Below are 23,235 nucleotides of genomic sequence, written 5' to 3'. Positions count from 1 at the left end.
TGTACACCGGCTTCGTCCCCCTAACCTAAAAGCAACATCACTTTTGGTAAGGATTTTCATGTTATCTATATCTGACATACGAAAGTATAAGCTACGAGTACAAGCTATAAACAAATTCGAGTATGCCGAAATACGTATAACTGAGTGATAAAACTGGATTACATTTACATACAACACACACATACATTACATAGAATACACAAGTATAGTTACATATAAGACACAAGTATAACTCTGTTACGTACAAAGCACGAGTACATCGACGAGCGAGTACAGTTACGAACAGAGCACAAGTACAATTATGAAAAAAAGGCACGAGTATAGTTACATACAAGACATGGGTACAACTCAGTTATGTACAAACGCACAAGTACACCATCTAATGAGTACAGTTACGAACAAAGCACAAAGACAATTACATACAAGACACAAGTACAATTACATAAAAGACTCGAATACAATTACGCAGAAGACATGAGTATAAATTACTAAAAAACCAAGAGCAACTAAGTACAAATACACTCCTAGTGAAACCTCCAAGTACAACGAAGCCAGGGTGGACCCAAGAAGGGCTGAGCGGGGGCCTTCACCCCACTCAAATTTCTGAATTATAGTGAAATCATTCGAATTTACAAAAGATATGGCCCCACTCATGAGTTTTCCCCCACTAGAAATTTGTTTTGGGTCCACCGAGAGCGAAGCACTATTACAACTCATGTAAAATCCGAGTACAATCACATATAAACCCCGAGTACAAGCATGCTAATTTTGGAAGTACGGAAAAAAGTTTCTCAAAACCTATCAACATGAGATTTAGTTTTAAAATCTTTGCGTGGGGATCTCAAAAGCAAAAAAACGGTTTGCAATTTGAACAAACCGTTCTCAAGATATTTTATTTTGAAAAAATAAATCTAAAAAATAAAGGGAAAAATTGAGACAACCCTTCATCCCCTTTCCTTCATCCCCACCTTGCTTCCCCTTGAGGCCATAGTTTGAAAAACCGTATTGATTCAATGGTTTGGTCGAAATAAACCTGAACCGACAGTCTCACAGGTTTTTAAAGAGGCAACGATCCAAACAACAACAAAATAGGAAAAACAGATATCGCAAGAGGAATCGAAATCACAGCCTTATGTCAAGAAGAAGTAACACCACATATAACACCCAATATCACTTAGACTCACCATGTTTTGTGCTTACGTACTGAAATTTACTATATATACCTTTTATGCTCATCTTGTTCTTTGCTTAAAATTTAATTTAAATAATGAGTTTTCTTCACCATCGAACCAGATGAACCGGTGGTCCGATCAGCGAACCAGTGAGCCAGTTGTCTCACCGGTTCACTCACAAGTCCGATTTTTGAAACTATGGTTGTGACACTTGTCAAGCAAGAAGACCACTTCTCATAAATTTTAGTGTGTGGAGAGAGATTTGGGGCAACTTTTATTTAGTGAAGAGGGCCTCAGTTCTATCACTTTGGGCCAGCTCGCCAAGCCCATCAATACCTGGGTCAGATATCGCGAGGCAAGTAGGTTACCCCGAGCATAAATCTGCGGAGCAGGGTCTTCTCCTTCTCCCTTCCTCTTCCCCACGCCGCCGCCGCCACCTCCTGCTCCTCCTACAGGCGACCTCCCCCGCCGTCCACTATGGTGCGAATCATCCTCTCCCCACCACGATGATATCTCCGCCCATGATGATATGGCAACTAACTAATCCGTTGTGTGCTGTTTCCGCGTGTTGCAGCCGAAGCAGATCCACGAGATCAAGGACTTCCTGCTGACGGCGAGGCGCAAGGACGCGCGGTCGGTGCGGATCAAGAGGACCAAGGACGCCGTCAAGTTCAAGGTGCGCTGCTCCAGGTACCTCTACACCCTCTGCGTCTTCGACGCCGACAAGGCCAACAAGCTCAAGCAGTCCCTCCCACCAGGTAATTATCACACATGGTCTATCTGTGTTGGATAAACTTTACTTGGAATGTATGTTTGTCCGCTGTGCATGCTTGTATCTGCTATTTTTTCCGTACTTTGAGTTCGCCTTGCATTTTTCAGTTATGTAGTGTGTATGCAGTTGATGTCCCAGTGAAGATAAAATTCAGGTCCAAAGATGATAGTTGACTGGTTTTAGCTTCAAGCCATTTGTCATACACTTTCTTTTGTTGAGTTGACGATGGCTTGGGGCTAAAACCATTGCTTAGAGTCGTCGGTGATGGCCATATTAGCTATGAGATCCGAGGGACATCAGTATGATTGCAGCAGAATCGTTCCGTCTCCTTGGTTTCTCCCATTGTACTGTTGCCCTATTGAGTAGTTATGTTTGTACTGTAATAATCATCTCAAGTAGCAGTGTCCCTTGGAACAGAAATTGTAATGCCAAAGATGAATGCTCTGCTAGTTTTAGCTTCAAGCCATTTCAGTCTTTATTTCTTTTGACTTGTGGCTTGTGGTTTAAACTAGTTTGCTTGTATGTTCATCCGTGATGGCCATTAACTATGATATCCGAGGGGTCGCACTATTTGAGACGACCCTTTTTGTCAGCAACTGCTATGGCCAATGGCTAGAAAGTTGGTTATATTCTTAAACATGATGTACTGCTGCCACCAGCGCACAATAAATCTGGAATAATAATCATAAGCATCTACTGTGATGCAAACAAATGATTTTTCCAGATGATCTGCACCTTACTACATCTCCATGTGAGATAAAACAGAGGCATCTTGGCGGGTTGCATGTACCAGCTTGCCACCAGCTATATTTTCCTCTGCAGTGTGATTGCACTACTAGTGTAGTGCTGCACAGACCAGTGTAACAATTTGTTAGGTCTAATGTTATTTTTGTTTGTTCTAATTTGCACCATTTCGACGAGTTGTGCAGTGATATGAAAACCGTTCAATTTTGTGATGATTGGCATATTTTCAAATTGTTTATACTTGGTCCTCCTTTTGATCACACGTATTTTGCATCTTCTCTAGTCATTATGACGTGTACGCTTTTTTCCTGTTTTTACTGCTCTACAACTGCTGCTTTGCATACAGTCATCTCATTTGTTTCTTAAATCTTGCAGCTGTTGGTGAATGCTTGCTAATCGTGATGTTCCTTTTTGCAGGTTTGAGCGTCCAGGAGGTGTAAGCATCAAGCCAGACAATGCTCCTTTCCTAGTAGCCGGACATGTTCGACCCATCTTGTTCTATTATCTGTGATCACTCATCAGGGACCTTGTTACCTCATTAACCGAGTTTTGATATTCCAGACTGAAATGTAATGCTGGGAGTTCTGTGGTTGGATCTGTGATGATTTTGTGTCATTTGGTATACGTGCATGTGATGGTGTAGCCAGTTGATTCTTCTTGACTTGAATATCTGTGAAAGAAAGGCTTTTTATTCACGGTTGCTTACTTGCTGCTTCATCTGTGCTATTTTGGTAGGCTTAGTACTGGATATTCTGTTTTACACGTCAACTATACATTCAAAGTCGTCTGCTGGTTAGCGGTCAATTGCCCTGCTTGTGATTGAAATTTAAGTGGCTGGACTTTGGGTTTACAAAAGTGGGAATCAGAACGGACCTCTGTACTCTGACTGAGGATGAAGATAACGTCTTTAAGTTGGAGGTTTGAGAAGGATTAAGTTGGAGGTTTTACTACAAAGGCATTGTTATGCTTCCACTTGTTCAAGCTTGTAGAGAACTGGAACATCATAGACAGCTTTTGTGCTTATTGTGCCCATTAAATATTTCAAGTGTCTGAGAAAAGACCCCAGTAATAATCAGGACCTCAGTAATAATCAGTAGTGTGATATACATTCGTTTCTTTTACTGTTTTGCTGCAGCTTGCATGATCGACCTATTCCACTAGAAGGAAGGATTCATATTCATCAAGTGATAAATAAACAACGGTTGATGCTTGCATCCTTTTTGAATTGATTTTGGATTGAGATTCTGCATGATTATACTACACATCATTGAATACATCTGGATTTCGAATTTTGGAACTGTGAAATCAAGTTTTGTTTTTCAAATATAAAGGGCCCACTGTCACCGTAGCTCTAAAAGGCAGCTTACAGAATGTAGGTGCCTTGAGTTCTAGGAAATATGATAAAGTTGGAAGATTTTTCTCATGAGCACCAAGTAAGAAAATGAAATGATCTCAAATTATAAAAGGCTTTGGATTATGCATTTTAGCACGTTTTAGTGGCAACCAACTGGACACCCGCAATTCTTTACAACCAAACCACTCTCCTCCAGCCAATCCAACATAGAGAATGAACCACGGCATCTCTCTTCGCAAAAGGATAGACAAAATCGTATAAATAAGTGCAGCCAAACAAGCCCACGTCATAGAAGAATTCAAACCACTTTATTGTTCACCATGGCCGCTGGTGCTCTGCCTCTCCCTCTGCTGCTTTCCGCCGCCCTCCTCCTCGCCGCGAGCTGCGAGGCCGTGCTAGATGACCCGGCGAGTCTCCTGCGGCGGGCCAAGGATGCGGAGTTCATGGACTGGATGGTGGGGGTGCGCCGGCGGATCCACGAGAACCCAGAGCTTGGCTACGAGGAGTTCGCCACCAGCGAGCTCGTGCGGCGGGAGCTCGACGCCATGTGGATTCCCTACAGGCACCCTTTCGCCGTCACCGGCGTCGTCGCCACCATCGGCACGGGCGGCCCGCCCTTCGTTGCGCTCCGGGCTGACATGGACGCGCTTGCCATGCATGTTGCTGCTACCTTGTGCTTTGCTTTCTCCTCTCCTTTCTTGCTGTTCTGCTTTGATTTCTAGCACTGCTAGTTAATTTTGACAGGAAAACTTCTTGATGAGCTATGCACCTGTTTCAATGTATAGGCGGAGTAAGATTGCAAACTTTTTCAGAAAAAGCTAAACCAACCCTGATGTCTTGAATCACCTCTCACTACTAATGTGTGAGAAGTCAATACGGATTTCAGAGAAAATTGTATGCAAATATTGAAGTCAGGAGCACACATCTTTGAATTTGAAAGCACGAAAATGTAGAGTAATGCTTATCAGGTCTGGATAGAAACATTGTGTTATTAAATTTTTGAGTCTGGCCGGTAGATGGCTTGGGGCGGGCACTTCTTTTTATATTTAAAAAGAGGTAGATACGCTACCTAATCCTGGCTAGTTTACTAGCCTTTTGACTAGGATCATAGAAAAATTGGTTCAAGCTTATCCTGAATGGTGATGAGATAATTATGCCATGTTGTTAGTATACCACTGGATAATAATTGCTCACAGTCCCATGTTTAACTATCTGATGTTTTCTGAATTTAGTCCCTGTAATTGTATTATGATCTCCGTGTTCCATATTTATTTTCTTCGCGTTGGTATGAAAAACACATACTCCCTCCAATCAATAATAAGTGTCGGGGGTTCAGTTCAAATTCGAGGGAGTAGCTCTTTATTGGAGATACAGAATCTCTGAGAACCTGCTTTTAGTTTTACCATGTACATTATCTTGAAGGGGGCATACATGGTGGCGCCAGCTGGGCCTGGGCCACATGGCGTCCCCTTCGGTGGGCCGCAGGGGGTGCTTGGGCCGGATCCGTTGGACCAGCCTTTTTTGTCGCTGGGCCCGCCACTGGGGGGTGACGACCAGGGACGGATTCTCCCTGCGCCCAATGGGCCGAGGGAGGCGGACCCAGGTTGGGCCCAAGCCCAGCGATGGCTGTGGCTTCCTAAAGGATGCCGAGACCCCGAGCTAGGGTTTCCTGCCAGATCTTCTGAGAGAAAACGGCGCGGCGTCCACCTCCCTTTCCGCACTCTCCATCGAATACCAGCTCCTCTCCCTCTTTCCCGTTCCTTTGCGGAGGTTGTGGCGATGGCGGGAGGCGGCGGCGGAGGCGGGGGTGGGGGCAACGGAGGCGGTTACGGCGATGGTCGGAAGCGGCGGCTTGAGGAGCAGGGCGGCGGAAGATCCGGCTACAACAACAACAGCAACGGTGGCTACTTCGAGGGTGGCCGCACTGATGGCGGTGGCCGCTCGGACGGCGGAGGGCGCTCGGACGGCGGCGGCAGGAACGACTACTACGGCGGGCGAGCGGACGGTGGCGGCCGCTCTGACTTCGACTACAACTACGGTGGCGGTCGTCAGGGAGCCGGTGGGGGCCGGTTCCACGACGGCGGAGGGAACGACGGCTTCAACAACAACCCTACCGGGCGTCGGGACGGGGGTCGGCAGGGCGAGGAGCGCCGTGGCCAACAGCTTGACGAGCAGCGACCGCGCCAGGCTGAGGGACAGAGGTCCCGGGCCCAGCAGGGGGCTCCGCGCGGTGGCAACGCCCAGGGTGGCAAGATGAAGGGTGTGGCGCAGGGAGCGCCGCCCCAACCTAAGGCCAAGGGGAAGAACAAGGCTGCCGGTGGAATGGCGTCGGGCCCGGTGGGAGGGGAGTGCTTCCGCTGCGGTCAAGAGGGGCACTTTCAGGCGGATTGCGTCAATGACCCGGTGTGCATTCTCTGCAGCAAGGCAGGCCATGTGTCGGCGGGATGCCCTACGCGTGGTCGGCCGTTGCTCCTTCAGTCCTATGGTCACGCCATCACGGGCGGGGGGTTCTTCAACATTGAGGTGGAACCCCTCAAGGCGCAGGCGGAAGGGGAGCTCTTTGAGGCGGTTATCCACTTCACCTCGGCGCCTCTCACGGCGCTGCAACTCTCTGATGAGCTCAAGAGCTTGCTTGATGACCTTTGGGATTGGCAGGTGTCCAGGGTGTCGGATACCGAGTTTTGTGTGAGATTTCCGTCAAGGGAGACGTTGAGGATGAGCACGAGGCGGGGGAAGATATATCTCCCCCTCAGCAAGTGTGATGTTGACATCCGTGAGGCGTTTGTGAGCCCGCGACCTGGCCCTGCCTTCCCGTCTGTGTGGGTGCAGATCACGGGCCTGCCGGGCGACATGATGGTCAAGGATCGACTGATGGCGGCTATGACGATGATTGGACGTCCGGTGGAGGTGGACGAGTTATCGATCAAGAAGTGGAAGACGGAGCCGGTGCGCATGCGATTCCAATGCAGACACCCTGAGAGGGTCAAGGGAACTGTCCAGCTGTGCGTGAACGGCGAACCCTTCACCTTGGGGATTCACGCGGAGCTGGGGGCGGCCGGGGCGGGGGGCTCGAACGGCCCGCCTCGCCCGCCAGCACCACGGGACGACGAGGATGGGGACGACCTCGAGTCCGAGGAGAGGAGTACTGATGGGGAAGCGTGGAACCGGCAACGCAGACGGGCGAGTGACAAGGAGAAGGCGAAGGGCGCCGAGAAGTCGGGCGGGGGCACGGGTACCTCCCAGCACAAGGGCAACATGGGGTCGCGCAGCGCGCCGCAGCTGGGCAAGGTTTCGGACCAATACGGGTCCAACCTACTGTCGGTCCCTGCGCTGGCCGGCCTGGGAAGGTTCGCCATCCTCGCTGAGGTGGACGATGGCGGGAGCCTGGTGAAGCAGGGGGTGGTGCCACCGCCCACGATGATGGCCGTGGGAGCGGAGGAGACATCTCTCGTCTCCGGGGAGACGGCGTCCCAAGTCACTGACCTGGTGGGTTCATGGCTGAAGGACAGCCCTACTATCGAGCCCGCCAGCCCGATTTCGGCGGCGGAAGACATGGTGGTGGAGGCGTTTGCTCCGGCGGGGGCGGCGGCTGGGGGTGGGGATACCCAGGTGACGGAGGCGGTGATGGACTTACACGGCGAGCTGACTGCGGCGATCTCCTTGGTGCAAGGCAAGAGGACCATGGTGGTGCCAGCTCCGACGGAGGGGACGACGAAGAAGGCCAGGAAGACGACGGTGCCGGCGACCCCGGTGCGGAAGAGCTCGAGGAACGCGGGCGTGGCGGCCGCGGACGTGATGAAGAAGGCGCAGTCGAGGGCAGCGGCGAAGAACCTGGAGCTTCCGGCGGCTACAGGTACGGATTCCGACTTCTCCCTTCTCCCTACCTTGCCCGACACGCATCTTTCTTCCGTTATTGTGGACAGTGGGATGGTGTTTGCCCCTGGTAAGGGCTTGCCTATGGAGGCGCTGCAGCTCGTCAGGGCTAAGGAGCTCGCCCAAGCGGCTTTGGCAGCTACGGCAGCGCGCAAGGCTCGGGATGAGCAGGAGCGGTTGACTGGGGCAGCGGTCGCTTCCGGGGAGGCATCTGGGGAGGATGTCGATCCTCCTTTGGCGTCCGAAGGCGGGCTGGAAGATTCGGACTCGGGGGTCCAAGCTTCGTCGGATGACGCTGTTACTCTTCGTAACCTGCGGGCTCGCGCTCGGGAGCGCCGGCCCCGGTTGACGGTGCGCAAGGGGCGCGGTTCGACCTCTAGTTCGCAGAAATGAGAGCGCTCATCTACAACATGAGGGGATTTGGTGAGCCAGGGAGGCGAGGCCAGCTTAAATCCTACCTCAGACAGCATAGAGTGGACATCGTCGCCATCCAGGAGACGATTAAGGCGGAGTTCTCTGCATCCGAGCTGCGCAGCCTCGAGGTGGGAGGACAATTCGCGTGGGATTGGGTCCCGGCCGTTGGACACTCAGGAGGAATGCTCCTGGGCTTTAGGGATGAGGGCTTCGAGGTTGGGCAATGGAAGAAGGGGACCTTCTTCATCTCAGCTTCGATCTTCCAGCGGTCTAACAAGTTGAAGTGGTGCTTCTTCATGGTCTACGGACCAGCTGATCACCGCCGCACTGAGGAATTCTTGGGTGAATTGACTCAAGCGGTGGAGGAGGCGCCCTACCCAGTGGTGGTTGGGGGCGACTTCAACCTGATCCGTGCGGCAGGTGATAAGAGCAACGACAGCATTTCCTGGTCCAGGGTCAGGCGGTTCAACGAGGCGATCGCCACCATGGCCCTACGGGAATTGGCTAGAGCAGGGGCTCGCTTTACGTGGACGAATCGACGCCTACGCCCTACCCAGTGTGTGCTGGATCGGGTGTTGGTATCTCCGGCCTGGGAGGCTGCGTTTCCCCTCTGCTCCCTCACTACAATCACTAGGATTGGTTCTGACCACACTCCGCTGTTGTTGTGTAGTGGGGAAGACACCCTAGTCCGCCAGTCGAGATTCTTCTTTCAGACTTGGTGGTTCGGGGTGCCAGGGTTTGGGGACCTGTTGGGGGAGAAGCTCCGCTGCTTCATCTTTGACCGTGGGCCACACCGGTGCGCAGTCGAGATGTGGCAGTATATCTCTCGGAACTCTCGCCAATTCCTCAAAGGCTGGGGAGCCAATCTTGGAAAGGAAAAACGAGATTTCCGTACCAACCTGTTGCGACAGGTGGAGGATTTGGACCGGGTGGCAGACGCCAACGGTCTAGACGAGGAGGGTTGGGCCCTTCGCTACTTCCTCGAGGACCAGCTGGTGTCGTTGGATCGAGTCGAAGAGGAGTACTGGAGGCAGCGGAGTAGGACCCAGTGGACCCTAAAGGGGGACTCGTGCACCGCTTACTTCCATGCGATTGCGAATGGATGCAAGCGCAAGTGCTCTATCCCTCGCCTAATCACTGAGGGGGGTGAGGTGGACGAGCAGCGGGACCTGATGGACCACGTGTATCAGTTCTATCAGGGCCTGATGGGGTCGAAAGGGGAGGAGAGGGTCTTCGCCTTGGGTCCGGACCTCTGGGGGGAGGATCAGCGTGTCACGGCTGAGGAAAACTGGGGTTTGGAGATCACTTTCTCGGCTGAGGAGTTGGACGAGGTCCTTGCTAGTATGAAGCCGGACTCGGCTCCTGGTCCGGATGGTTTCCCGGTGGCGTTCTTCAAGCGGTTCTGGGGTACCCTTCGGGGTCCTATCCTTCAGCTTTTGAATGACTTTGCCCTAGGGAGGGTTGACATCGCGCGCCTTAACTTCGGGATTATCTCGCTCATTCCGAAGGTTAAGGGGGCGGAGCGGATCACACAATTCCGGCCTATTGCTCTAATTAACGTCATTTTCAAGTTCGTGGCCAAGGCATATGCGATTAGATTAGCTCCGTTAGCACATAGGACGATTGATCGGAGCCAATCTGCTTTCATCAAAGGGAGATGCTTGCATGAGGGTGCTCTTGCTCTACATGAGATTGCACATGAACTCAGGGTTGAGAAGCAAGAGGGTTTGCTTCTCAAATTGGATTTCGAAAAAGCTTATGACAGAGTTAACTGGGACTTCCTACAGGAGATCCTACTCCGGAAAGGCTTCTCTGCGAGGGTGGTCCACCGGTTACTGCAGCTGGTCAAGGGTGGCCAGACTGCCATCAATGTCAATGGGGAGATTGGCCCATATTTTCGGAACGCTAGGGGTGTTCGCCAAGGCGACCCCCTATCCCCGATTCTGTTTGACTTCATTGTAGATGGGCTGGCTGCCATTCTGGCTAAGGCTAGCTCCGCGGGACATATCGAGGGGGTTATCCCGCACCTCATCCCAGGGGGGGTGACACATCTACAATATGCTGATGATACGATGATTCTGATCCGGCCTACGGGGGTAGGGATTGCGAACCTGAAGACTATTCTCCTATGCTTTGAGAATATGTCGGGTCTCAAGATCAACTTTGACAAGAGTGAAGTGGTGGTGATGGGGGTCACACTAGAACTTCAACACCGGGTGGCTGGCATGCTTAATTGCAAACGAGGGGAGTTCCCGATTAAGTATCTGGGCTTACCTATTAGTGACAAAGCGCTTAGGGTAGCGGACTGGAACTTCTTGCCGGAGAAAATTGGGCACAGGGTGGACCCATGGCAAGGTCTCTTCCTCGCTTCGGCGGGTAGGCTGGAGCTGACCAACTCCTGCCTCTCCAGCCTTCCGCAGTTTGCTATGAGCCTTTACCTACTTTTTGATAGCACTCATAAGGCCATGGACAAACCGCGCTGCCGCTTCTTTTGGGAAGGAGTGGGCAACAAACGCAAGTATCACATGGTAGATTGGGCTACGGTGTGTAAGCCGAAAGCGTTCGGAGGACTGGGTATCCTCAACACCAAACTCATGAACATCGCTCTGATGCTCAAATGGATTTGGAAACTGTATCAAGACGCCGAGGGTCTGTGGGCAGACATCATTCGGGCTAAGTACCTTAGGGGGCGGGACCTCTTTGATGATAATGTCCCTACTAGGGGCTCCCAATTTTGGAATTCCATTCAAAAAATCAAATGGTATTTCAAGTTGGGTGCCAAACATGGTGCGCGCAATGGGAGGCGCACCAGGTTTTGGCTGGACTGGTGGACGGGCAGGGGGCCCTTCATGGCTAGATTCCCCCTCCTATTTAGCTGCTGTCGATCCGCCGATATCGCTTGCCGATGCCGCACCTCGGAGGGGTTCCCCGGGGAGTGGAAGGTTGAGTTTCAGAGACCATTTGGCACCGCCGAAGCCGTTGAGTGGGACAACCTCTCGCCGGGAGGCCATGGGATGGCTCCCGGGGGTTGAGGAGGACACGGTCTCCTGGTCCATCGACGCCTGTGCACCTTCACCGCCAAGTCGGTCTATTTGGCTCGACGCAGGGGGCGTCGCCACCTGCTTCAAGGAGGCTTGGCGCACAAGGGTTCCTCCCAAGATCCGGGTCTTCTTGTGGCAGCTGATCCGAGGGCGTCTACCCTCATGTGACCAAGTTGCCAAAAGACACGGGCCTTCGAATGGGAGGTGTGCGCTTTGTCAGGAGGTGGAAGACTGCAATCACATCTTCTTCTCCTGTCCCATCGCCAGAATGATGTGGGCTGGAGTTAGGGAACTCCTACACTGCGACTGGAACCCCGCCGGGCCGGGGGAGTTCATTGCAATCGCCCAGGGCCTTTACGGCCCGTTGCGTAGGCTAGTTTGGTTTACGTTCGCAGCCCAGTGCTGGACCCTGTGGACTATACGCAACAAGCTTACCATTGAAGGAAAGATGATCGGAAACCCGGCTGACGTGTTTTACCAAATGTTGATACATATGCTGCAAGGTCTTTGGAGGGTTACTGGTCGAGACGGAGGGATCGGGGCGATCTTTGGACGCGGCGGTGGACGACGTCAGGAGACTCTACGCGAGACTGCGAGCTGAGTAGCGGAGGACCCAGACCGCGACTACGTCTTGGACTTCCCTAGCTATCTATCTATCGTCTAGTGTGTGGTTGTTTTTAGCTACTTCAGCGTTGTATCTCTCAGTAGTATCTCTCCTAGTCCTGGGTTGGGACAAACTTGTTAGCGCCTGCGGGCTTATGTGTGTGTGTGTGCCTGTATGACTATGTTGGATGGTTTGCCAAGAGGGCTTTATTTATAAAGCCGGGCCAAGTGGCCTTATGTTTAAAAGAAGGGGGCATACATGCTATTCTAGTTATTGGCCATTTGTAGTATTTGATTGAATTATTTGTTAGTGTCAATTAAAGTGTTGCAAGCTTCCTCTGCCCACACTGAAGTAAGGCTGTACTTGGCTATGACCTTATCTATTCCAAGGTCCATGTTTCTTAAGTTGCCCTATAGTAGCTTCTGTCGATGTTTTTTATTCATGTTTATGAGATGTGTGCGTCTTATTCAGAGACCAGGTGTAACTCTCATGCTTCCTTGATGCGACTGTTGAGTTGATAAATATTCCTTTATTGAAAAAATGTATTTTCAGGAAAGTGTAGAATGGGAACACAAGAGCAAAGTGCCTGGGAAGATGCATGGATGTGGCCATGATGCACATGTTGCTATGCTATTGGGTTCTGCTAAGATTCTACAGGAGCACCGTGATGAGTTCCAGGTTGGTTAACAATCCTCTTTGTATTGTGAATGATAGCAATTTTCTCATCTTACGAAGACAAGTTGTAAGATGATTTATAATTTCTCTTTTAGTGCTTAAATAGTGTTTAGAGATTTGTTGGTCAAATAGCTTAGATCTAGTGAAAGAATTGTTTGGTCCCCACTCCCCAGTTTGGTCTCGGTTCAGTGGCATACAAACTGAACCATGTGGCTGGCTATTTATCAATTAGTATGTCAAGATCTTGCAATCCTTGGCCAACAAAAAAAACATATATTGTAGACATTAAGACATGGAATTTTAGTTATCTGCAACTTTTTCATCACGGATTTCTTTTTGTTTACGTAGGGTACTGTGGTCCTTCTTTTTCAACCAGCTGAGGAAGGTGGTGGTGGGGCAAAGAAGATGATTGAAGCTGGAGCTGTGGAAAACATAGAGGTCATGTTTGGGATTCATATACTTGACACTGTGCCTATCGGTGTGCTGGCATCAAGGCCTGGTCCTGTAATGGCAGGGTCTGGATTCTTTGACGCAGTAATAACTGGAAAGGGTGGGCATGCTGCACTTCCTCATCACACTATCGATCCAATACTGGCTGCATCCAATGTTATTGCAAGCCTTCAGCAACTTGTTTCCCGAGAAGCCGACCCCTTGGACTCACAGGTTCAATTTGATCCTTGAGATACTTCATTTTTTATTTAATGATGGCTACAATTCTATATGATTTACATAGATGAAATGATTTTCTTCACATTACAGTCTTATAATATGGATTAAAAATCTCATTCCCATCTTGTTGGCTTTGTTCATTCCACAGGTAGTAACGGTGGGGAAGTTTCAAGGTGGTGGAGCCTTCAATGTCATCCCTGACTCTGTCACAATTGGTGGTACCTTCCGAGCCTTTTCGAAGGAGAGTTTTGGCCGATTGAAGCAGCGAATTGAAGAGGTATCGCATTATAATTAAATTGGGATTTTGTTTTTGTGTGTCTTTGGTCAATGAGTTCCGGACTTATTTGGTTCTTGAGAACATAATGAAAATTTTAACATAGTATTATTGGCGCTTGAATTCTTGGGTCAAATATTTTATAGTGAAGCTAACTATCACCACGATACGACAGCTCAGTCTCTTGCCACCTATGTGATTATGCAACAGTTTCTAGTTAATAATATCCTCATTTGATTATAAACATAAGCAATCGAGCTGGTGGTAAGTCTGTTCCCTTTTTCAGAAAGCTGCACCATTTGTTTTTTTTTATAGAAATGAAGTGTCTTTTAGTGTTTATTTTAGCATGAATGGCCATGCACTCATGCCGATAGGCTAAAAAATCGATATGGCATAATGAATCATATCCGGTTCACTTTTTAAAGAAGATTCCATAGCTAGGATTCCCATGACTATTGAGTGTGCGTGTGTCGGAAATGGTGAATGGAACCTGGGTACGCGCGCACCCGTTTACGTAAAGTTCAAAATAATGCTATTTAAAAGTTTCAAAAAAATGTGAAGTAAAATTTTGTATGTATATACTATGTTGATACTTACTCGTGTGTGTTTTCACGGAAAAATACCATTGTATGTGACCTACATAAAAATGACAAAATGCAAATTCCTATTCATGTGAATAGTACAAATTCATGTTCACTATTCTCATTTGGATATTTTGTCATTTTTATGCAGGCCACACATAATGGTATTTTTTCGTGAAAACTTACACGAGTAAGTATCAACATAATATGTACATGCAAAAATTTACTTCACATTTTTCTGAAAATTTTTAAATAACATTTTTTGAACTTTTCGTAAACGGGTGCGCGCGCACCCAGGTTCCAAACGTCCGGGTCGGTGCGTGTGTGGGTAATATCGCCGAGAAGTCAGAACCTTTGCATCTTGGGGATTATTCGACGATAAACTACAACGCTAAGTTTCTTGTCTCAGGTGATAGTGGCACAGGCGTCCGTCCAGCGCTGCAGCGCCGTCGTGGACTTCCATGACAACGATATGCCTTTCGCTCCGCCAGTAATCAACAACCCGGAGCTCCATGATTTCTTCGTGAAGGTTGGCGGCGAGATGGTCGGCCCCGGCGACGTGAGAGACAAGCAGCCGATGATGGGAGCCGAGGATTTCTCCATGTACGCCGAGGCCGTTCCCAGGACGTACTACTACTTCGTGGGGATGCTAAACGAGACCCGCGGCCCGCAGGCGCCGCACCACAACCCCTACTTCACCGTCAACGAGGACGCTCTGCCGTATGGCGCCGCAATGCAAGCAGCGTTGGCAGCTCGCTATCTGCTCGAGCGGCAGCAGCATGTTGCCGCTGCTAAGGTGGAACCCCGCGATGAACTGTAGATGATGTGGTCCACTGTTGAATGAAACTCTGGTTAACCTGAACTACAATCGTTAAGTCATGTCAACCTGTCTGACTCGACGACAGCCTCTGTATCGCCAGGTGATCATGCAACAGTTTCTATAGCTAATAATATCCGATCCTACTATTTTGTTTCTGCCTTGAACTTAGGCAACAATTGCATTGTTGTCAATTCTCATAACTTACAGATAATTACAAAAAACCAACCACAATTCACGACGTTGTGACAAAAACTGCTAGTTTACAATTTTTTTTGCTAATAACCACATGTTTTGGATGACACCGATGCAAGCACTAATTCGTTTAATTAACCAGACAAATTGTTATTCTGACAGGTATGTCCCACTCGCAGGCGTGACATGGCTAAATTCGATAGGAGCTCCATTAATTATTTTTCTACTTTCTATATTTCTTTGTTTCTTTCCTTCTATTCCTACATTTTCCAACGTGCGTTGACCAATCTGGCCGGAGTCTAGCGTGAGAACCCGCCGTCCTGGTGGTCGAACTTGTGCGAGAGCCGGTGGAGATGTTGCCATGGCCTCCACCTCACGCCGCCAACCATGGTGGTGTACATGCACAACCAAGGTCGCGGCACAACACCTGCGGGAGACGGCATACGTGAGGCCTCCTCGTCCACCCTACCACTCTCAGGGAGCGATGGCGGATTAGAGATGACGTTGGCATGCGTGTGTATGTGGAGACCGATAGGAGGTGAGGATCCGGCCAGGTGGACGCCATCCCCGCCAGGTCGACCTTAGCAAGGTGGGGGTGGCCATGTCATGTTCCCTGCAGCCGGCGGTAGGGAGAAGCACACTGATGCGTGTAGTTGACACGTTCGTTGGGAACCCCAAGAGGAAGGTGTGATGCGCACAGTAGCAAGTTTCCCTCAGTAAGAAACCAAGGTTTAATCGAACCAGTAGGAGTCAAGAAGCACGTTGAAGGATGATGGCGGACGAGTGTAGTGCGGCGCAACACCAGGGATTTCGGCGCCAACGTGGAACCTGCACAACACAATCACAGAACTTTGCCCCAACGTAACAGCGGGGTTGTCAATCTCACTGGCTTGCTGTAAACAAAGGATTAGATGTATAGTGTGGATGATGATGTTTGTTTGCGAAGAACAGTAAAGAACAATTGCAGTAGATTGTATTTCAGATGTAAAGAATAGGACCGGGGTCGACAGTTCACTAGTGGTGTCTCTCCCATAAGATAAATAGCATGTTGGGTGAACAAACTACAGTTGGGCAATTGACAAATAAAGAAGGCATAACAATGCACATACATATATCATGATGAGTACTATGAGATTTAATCAGGGCATTACGACAAAGTACATAGACCGCTATCCAGCATGCATCTATGCCTAAAAAGTCCACCTTCAGGTTATCATCCGAACCCTCCGATATTAAGTTGTAAACAACAGACAATTGCATTAAGTATGGTGCGTAATGTAATCAACACAAATATCCTTAGACAAAGCATCGATGTTTTATCCCTAGTGGCAACAAAGACATCCACAACCTTAGAACTTTCACACCTGTCCTGCATTTAATGGAGGCATGAACCCACTATCGAGCATAAATACTTCCTCTTGGAGTCACAAGTATCAACTTGGCCAGAGCCTCTACTAGCAACGGAGAGCATGCAAGAACATAAATAACATATATGATAGATTGATAATCAACTTGACATAGTATTCAACATTCATCGGATCCCAACGAACACAACATGTAGGATTACAAATAGACGATCTTGATCATGATAGGCAGCTCACAAGATCGAACATGATAGCACAATGAGGAGAAGACGACCATCTAGCTACTGCTATGGACCCATAGTCCAGGGGTGAACTACTCACACATCGATCCAGAGGCGATCATGGCGATGAAGAGACCTCCGGGAGATGATTCCCCTCTCCGGCAGGGTGCCGGAGGCGATCTCCTGAATCCCCCGAGATGGGATTGGCGGCGGCAGCGTCTCTGGAAGGTTTTCCGTATCGTGGCTCTCGGTACTGGGGGTTTCGCGACGGAGGCTTTAAGTAGGCGGAAGGGCGGAGTCGGGAGAGTCACGGGGGCCCCACACGCTAGGGCCGCGCGGGCCCCCTCTAGGCCGCGCCGCCCTAGTGTGGCGGCGCCCCGTGGCCCCACTTCGTCTCCCCTCCGGTCTTCTGGAAGCTTCATGGAAAAATAGGCCCCTGGGTGTTGATTTCGTCCAATTCTGAGAATATTTCCTTACTAGGATTTTTGAAACCAAAAACAACAGAAAACAGCAACTGGCTCTTCGGCATCTCGTCAATAGGTTAGTGCCGGAAAATGCATAATAATGACATATAATGTGTATAAAACATGTGAGTATCATCAATAAAGTAGCATGGAACATAAGAAATTATAGATACGTTTGGGACGTATCAAGCATCCCCAAGCTTAGTTCCTACTCGCCCTCGAGTAGGTAAACGATAACAAAGATAATTTCTGAAGTGACATGCTATCATAATCTTGATCATACTATTGTAAAGCATATGAGATGAATGCAGCGATTCGAAGCAATGATGAAGATAATGAGTAAACAAATGAATCATATAACAAAGACTTTTCATGAATAATACTTTCAAGACAAGCATCAATAAGTCTTGCATAACAGTTAACTCATAAGCAATAAATTCTTAGTAGAAAGCTTGAAACAACACAAAGGAAGATATAAGTTTCAGCGGTTGCTTTCAACTTCAACATATATATCTCATGGATAATTGTCAACACAAAGTAATATAACAAGTGCAATAGGTAAACATGTAAGAATCAATGCACACAATTTACACGAGTGTTTGCTTCTAAGATAGAAAGAATAGGTAAACTGACTCAACAATAAAGTAGAAGAATGGCCCTTCGCAGAGGGAAGCATGGATTACTATTTTTGTGCTAGAGCTTTTCATTTTGAAAACAAGAAACAATTTTGTCAACGGTAGTAATAAAGCATATGTGTTATGTATAAGATATCTTATAAGTTGCAAACCTCATGCATAGTATACCAATAGTGCCCGCACTTTGTCCTAATTAGCTTGGATTAACACGGATTATCATTGCATGACATATGTTTCAACCAAGTGTCACAAAGGGGTACCTCTATGCCGCCTGTACAAGGGTCTAAGGAGAAGGTTCGCATTGGATTTCTCGCTTTTGATCATTCTCAACTTAGACACCCATACCGGGACAACATAGACAACAGATAATGGACTCCTCTTTTAATGCTTAAGCATTCAACAACAGATAATATTCTCATAAGAGATTGAGGTTTTATGTCCAAACTGAAACTTCCACCATGATTCATGACTTTAGTTAGCGGCCCAATGTTCTTCTCTAACAATATGCATACTCAAACCATTTGATCATGAAAATCGCCCTTACTTCAGACAAGACGAACATGCATAGCAACTCACATGATATTCAACAAAGGTAAAAGTTGACGGCGTCCCCAGAAACATGGTTACCGCTCAACAAGCAACTTACTAAGAAATAAGACACATAAGTACATATTCTTCACCACGATAGTTTTTAAGCTATTTTGTCCCATGAGCTATATATTGTAAAGGTAAAGAATAGAAATTTTAAAGGTAGCACTCAAGTAATGTACTTTGGAATGGCGGAGAAATACCATGTGGTAGGTAGGTATGGTGGACACAAATGGCATGGTTATTGGCTCAAGGATTTGGATGCACGAGAAGAATCCCTCTCAATACAAGGCTAGGCTAGCAAGGTTGTTTGAAGCAAACGCAAGTATAAAAGGTGCAGCAAAGCTTACATATGAACATATTGTAGCTATTATAAGACTTTACATCGTCTCCTTGTTGTTCAAACACCTCAACCAGAAAATATCTAGACTTAGAGAGACCAATCATGCAAACCAAATTTTAACAAGCTCTATGTAGTTATTCATTAATGGGTACAAGGTACATGATGCAAGAGCTTAAACAAGATCTATATGAGCACAACAATTGACAAGTATCACATTATTCAAGACATTATACCATTTACCACATGCGGCATTTTCCGTTTCCACCCATATAGCAATGAACGAAGTAGTTCAACCTTCGCAATGAACATTAAAGATAAAGCTAAGAACACATGTGTTCATATGCAACAGCGGAGCGTGTCTCTCTCCCACACAAAGAATGCTAGGATCCGATTTTATTCAAACAAAATAAAAACAAAAACAAACAGATGCTCCAAGTAAAGCACATAAGATGTGATTGAATAAAAATATAGTTTCACTAGAGGAACCTGATAATGTTGTCGATGAAGAAGGGGATGCCTTGGGCATCCCCAAGCTTAGACGCTTGAGTCTTCTTAAAATATGCAGGGATGAACCACGGGGGCATCCCCAAGCTTTGACTTTTCACTCTTCTTGATCATATTGTATCATCCTCCTCTCTTGACCCTTGAAAACTTCCTCCACACCAAACTCGAAACAAACTCATTAGAGGGTCAGTGCATAATTCATATATTCAGAGGTGACATAATCATTCTTAATAATTCTGGACATTGCACAAAGCTACTGAAAGTTAATGGAACAAAGAAATCCATCGAACATAGCAAAACAGGCAATGCAAAATAAAAGGCAGAATCTGTCAAAACAGAACAGTCCGTAAAGACGAATTTTAAAGTGGCACCAGACTTGATCAGATGAAAATGCCCAAATTGAATGAAAGTTGCGTACATATCTGAGGATCACGCACGTAAATTTTCAGATTTTTCTGAGTTACCTACAGAGAATTCTGCCCAGATTCGTGACAGCAAGAAATCTGTTTCTGCGTAGTAATCCAAATCTAGTATTGGCTTTACTATCAAAGACTTTACTTGGCACAACAATGCAATAAAATAAAGATAAGGAGAGGTTGCTACAGTAGTAAACAACTTCCAAGACTCAAATATAAAATAAAGTGCTGTAGTAAAATGATGGGTTGTCTCCCATAAGCGCTTTTCTTTAACGCCTTTCAGCTAGGCGCAGAAAGTGTGTATCAAGTATTATCAAGAGACGAAGCATCAACATCATAATTTGTTCTAATAATAAAATCATAAGGTAACTTCATTATCTTTCTAGGGAAGTGTTCCATACCTTTCTTGAGAGGAAATTGATATTTAATATTACCTTCCTTCATATCAATGGTAGCACCAACAGTTCGAAGAAAAGGTCTTCCCAATATAATGGGACAAGATGCATTGCATTCAATATCCAAGACAACAAAATCAACGGGGACAAGTTTATTGTTAACCATAATACGAACATTATCAATCCTCCCAAAAGGTTTCTTTTTAACATTATCAGCAAGATTAACATCTAAATAACAATTTTTCAATGGTGGCAAGTCAAGCATATCATAAATTTTCTTAGGCATAACAGAAATACTTGCACCAAGATCACATAAAGCATTACAATCAAAATCATTGACCCTCATCTTAATGATAGGCTCCCAACCATCTTCTAACTTCCTAGGAATAGAAGTTTCAAGTTTTAGTTTCTCTTCTCTAGCTTTTATGAGAGCATTTGTAATATGTTTTGTAAGGCCAAGTTTATAGCACTAGCATTGGGACTTTTAGCAAGCTTTTGTAAGAACTTTATAACTTCAGAGATGTGACAATCATCAAAATCTAAACCATTATGATCTACAACAATGGGATCATTGTCCCCAATGTTGGAAAAAATTTCAGCAGTTTTAGCAATTTCAGGTAATTTTGCAAGCTTTGCACTAGGAGTAGAAACATTGCCAACACCAATTATTTTACCATTGATAGTAGGAGGTGTAGCAACATGTGAATCATTATCATTACTAGTGGTGGTAATAGTCCAAACTTTAGCTATATTATTCTCTTTAGCTAGTTTTTCATTTTCTTCTCTTTCCCACCTAGCATGCAATTCAGCCATCAATCTAAATTTCTCATTAATTCGAACTTGGATGGCATTTGCTGTAGTAACAATCTTATTTTCAATATCCTCAGGTTTAGCAGCCATTTTATTAATTAAGGAGGATTGTGACGCAGACAGGTATGAGATTCGGTTTTCAGCATTTGAAATCTTAGTTTGCAAACCCGAAATCCCCATATTCCAATTCTCAAGTTGATTTCCTATATTTTTCAACAAGGTAGATTGTTCATTCATAGTTTTAGTAAACAATTGATTTTGCTCATATTGTGAGTGCATAAAGCTCTTAGTGGATCTTTCAATTTCTAGCATCTTTTCCTCATATCTACCGTAAGAATGATCATTACCACTAGCAGGATATGTCCTATAGTTGTTACCCAAATTATTCCTATAAGCATTGTTGTTGAAATTATTATTTTTAATGAAGTTCACATCAACATTCTCTTCTTGAGCAACCAATGAAGCTAAAGGAACATTATTTGGATCCACATTAGATCTACCACTCACAAGCATAGACATAATCACATCAATCTTATCACTCAAGGAGGAGGTTTCTTCGACATAATTTACCTTCTTACCTTGTGGAGCTCTTTCCGTGTGCCATTCAGAGTAATTTATCATCATATCATCAAGAAGCTTTGTTGCCGCCCCCAAAGTGATGGACATAAAGGTACCTCCAGCAGCTGAATCTAATAGGTTCCGCGAAGAAAAATTCAATCCTGCATAAAAGGTTTGGATGATCATCCAAGTAGTCAGTCCATGGGTTGGGCAATTCTTTACCAAAGATTTCATTCTCTCCCATGCTTGAGCAACATGTTCATTATCTAATTGCTTGAAATTCATTATGCTACTTCTCAAAGATATAATTTTAGCGGGATGATAATATCTACCAATAAAAGCATCTTTACATTTAGTCCAAGAATCAATACTATTTCTAGGCAAAGATAGCAACCAATCTTTAGCTCTTCCTCTTAAGGAGAAAGGAAACAATTTCAATTTTATAATGTCACCATCTACATCCTTATACTTTTGCATTTCACATAGTTCAACAAAATTATTAAGATGGGCAGCAAGATCATCGTAACTAACACCAGAAAATTGCTCTCTCATAACAAGATTCAAGAAAGGTGTTTAATTTCAAAGAATTCTGTTGTAGTAGCAGGTGGAGCAATAGGTGTGCATAGGAAATCATTATTATTAGTGTTTGTGAAGTCACACAACTTAGTGTTTTCAGGAGTATTCATTTTAACAGTAGTAAATAAAGCAAACTAGATAAAGTAAATGCAAGTGACTAATTTTTTTGTGTTTTTGATATGGAGAACAAGACAGTAAATAAAGTAAAACTAGCAACTAATTTTTTTGTGTTTTGTTTTAGTGCAGCAAACAAAGTAGTAAATAAAGTAAAGCAAGACAAAAACAAAGTAAAGAGATTGGAAGTGGAGTCTCCCCTTGCAGCGTGTCTTGATCTCCCCGGCAACGGCGCCAGAAATTTGCTTGATGCGTGTAGTTGACACGTCCGTTGGGAACCCCAAGAGGAAGGTGTGATGCGCACAGTAGCAAGTTTCCCTCAGTAAGAAACCAAGGTTTAATCGAACCAGTAGGAGTCAAGAAGCACGTTGAAGGATGATGGCGGACAAGTGTAGTGCGGCGCAACACCAGGGATTCCGGCGCCAACGTGGAACCTGCACAACACAATCACAGAACTTTGCCCCAACGTAACAGCGAGGTTGTCAATCTCACCGGCTTGCTGTAAACAAAGGATTAGATGTATAGTGTGGATGATGATGTTTGTTTGCGAAGAACAGTAAAGAACAATTGCAGTAGATTGTATTTCAGATGTAAAGAATAGGACCGGGGTCCACAGTTCACTAGTGGTGTCTCTCCCATAAGATAAATAGCATGTTGGGTGAACAAATTACAGTTGGGCAATTGACAAATAAAGAAGGCATAACAATGCACATACATATATCATGATGAGTACTATGAGATTTAATCAGGGCATTACGACAAAGTACATAGACCGCTATCCAGCATGCATCTATGCCTAAAAAGTCCACCTTCAGGTTATCATCCGAACCCCCTCCAGTATTAAGTTGTAAACAACAGACAATTGCATTAAGTATGGTGCGTAATGTAATCAACACAAATATCCTTAGACAAAGCATCGATGTTTTATCCCTAGTGGCAACAACACATCCACAACCTTAGAACTTTCTCACACGTCCTGCATTTAATGGAGGCATGAACCCACTATCGAGCATAAATACTCCCTCTTGGAGTCACAAGTATCAACTTGGCCAGAGCCTCTAC

General features: G+C 46.3%; 2 protein-coding genes across 4 annotated transcripts; both read left to right on the top strand.

Moving 5' to 3' along the window:
* Positions 1–1,497: 1,497 nt before the first annotated feature.
* Positions 1,498–3,383, top strand: LOC127346004 (large ribosomal subunit protein eL38z/eL38y-like). Its single transcript, XM_051372537.2, has 3 exons — positions 1,498–1,652; positions 1,747–1,930; positions 3,106–3,383. The coding sequence occupies exons 1-3, from the start codon at positions 1,650–1,652 to the stop codon at positions 3,126–3,128; spliced, it is 210 nt and encodes a 69-aa protein (XP_051228497.1). The 5' UTR covers positions 1,498–1,649; the 3' UTR covers positions 3,129–3,383.
* An 852-nt stretch (positions 3,384–4,235) lies between these two features.
* LOC127346003 (IAA-amino acid hydrolase ILR1-like 1) lies at positions 4,236–15,146 on the top strand. 3 transcript variants are annotated; one of them, XM_071828748.1, is made up of 6 exons: positions 4,236–4,701; positions 12,527–12,652; positions 12,998–13,312; positions 13,467–13,595; positions 14,325–14,363; positions 14,471–14,485. In XM_071828748.1, exons 1-5 carry the CDS (start codon positions 4,363–4,365, stop codon positions 14,349–14,351), a joined length of 936 nt encoding a protein of 311 aa, XP_071684849.1. In that variant the 5' UTR covers positions 4,236–4,362; the 3' UTR covers positions 14,352–14,363; positions 14,471–14,485. The 3 variants fall into 3 exon arrangements, with proteins under 3 accessions (XP_071684849.1, XP_051228496.1, XP_051228495.1); XM_051372536.2 differs by lacking the exon at positions 14,471–14,485 and adding an exon at positions 14,583–14,721 and having other exon boundaries at positions 4,237–4,701; XM_051372535.2 differs by lacking the exons at positions 14,325–14,363; positions 14,471–14,485 and adding an exon at positions 14,583–15,146 and having other exon boundaries at positions 4,243–4,701.
* Positions 15,147–23,235: the final 8,089 nt, after the last annotated feature.

This window comes from Lolium perenne, chromosome 3, assembly GCF_019359855.2.
Source record: "Lolium perenne isolate Kyuss_39 chromosome 3, Kyuss_2.0, whole genome shotgun sequence".
In the NCBI taxonomy this organism is placed as follows: Eukaryota; Viridiplantae; Streptophyta; class Magnoliopsida; order Poales; family Poaceae; genus Lolium; species Lolium perenne.
Note: the sequence above shows the minus strand (reverse complement) of the source record. Positions and strands in the feature narration are given on the sequence as shown.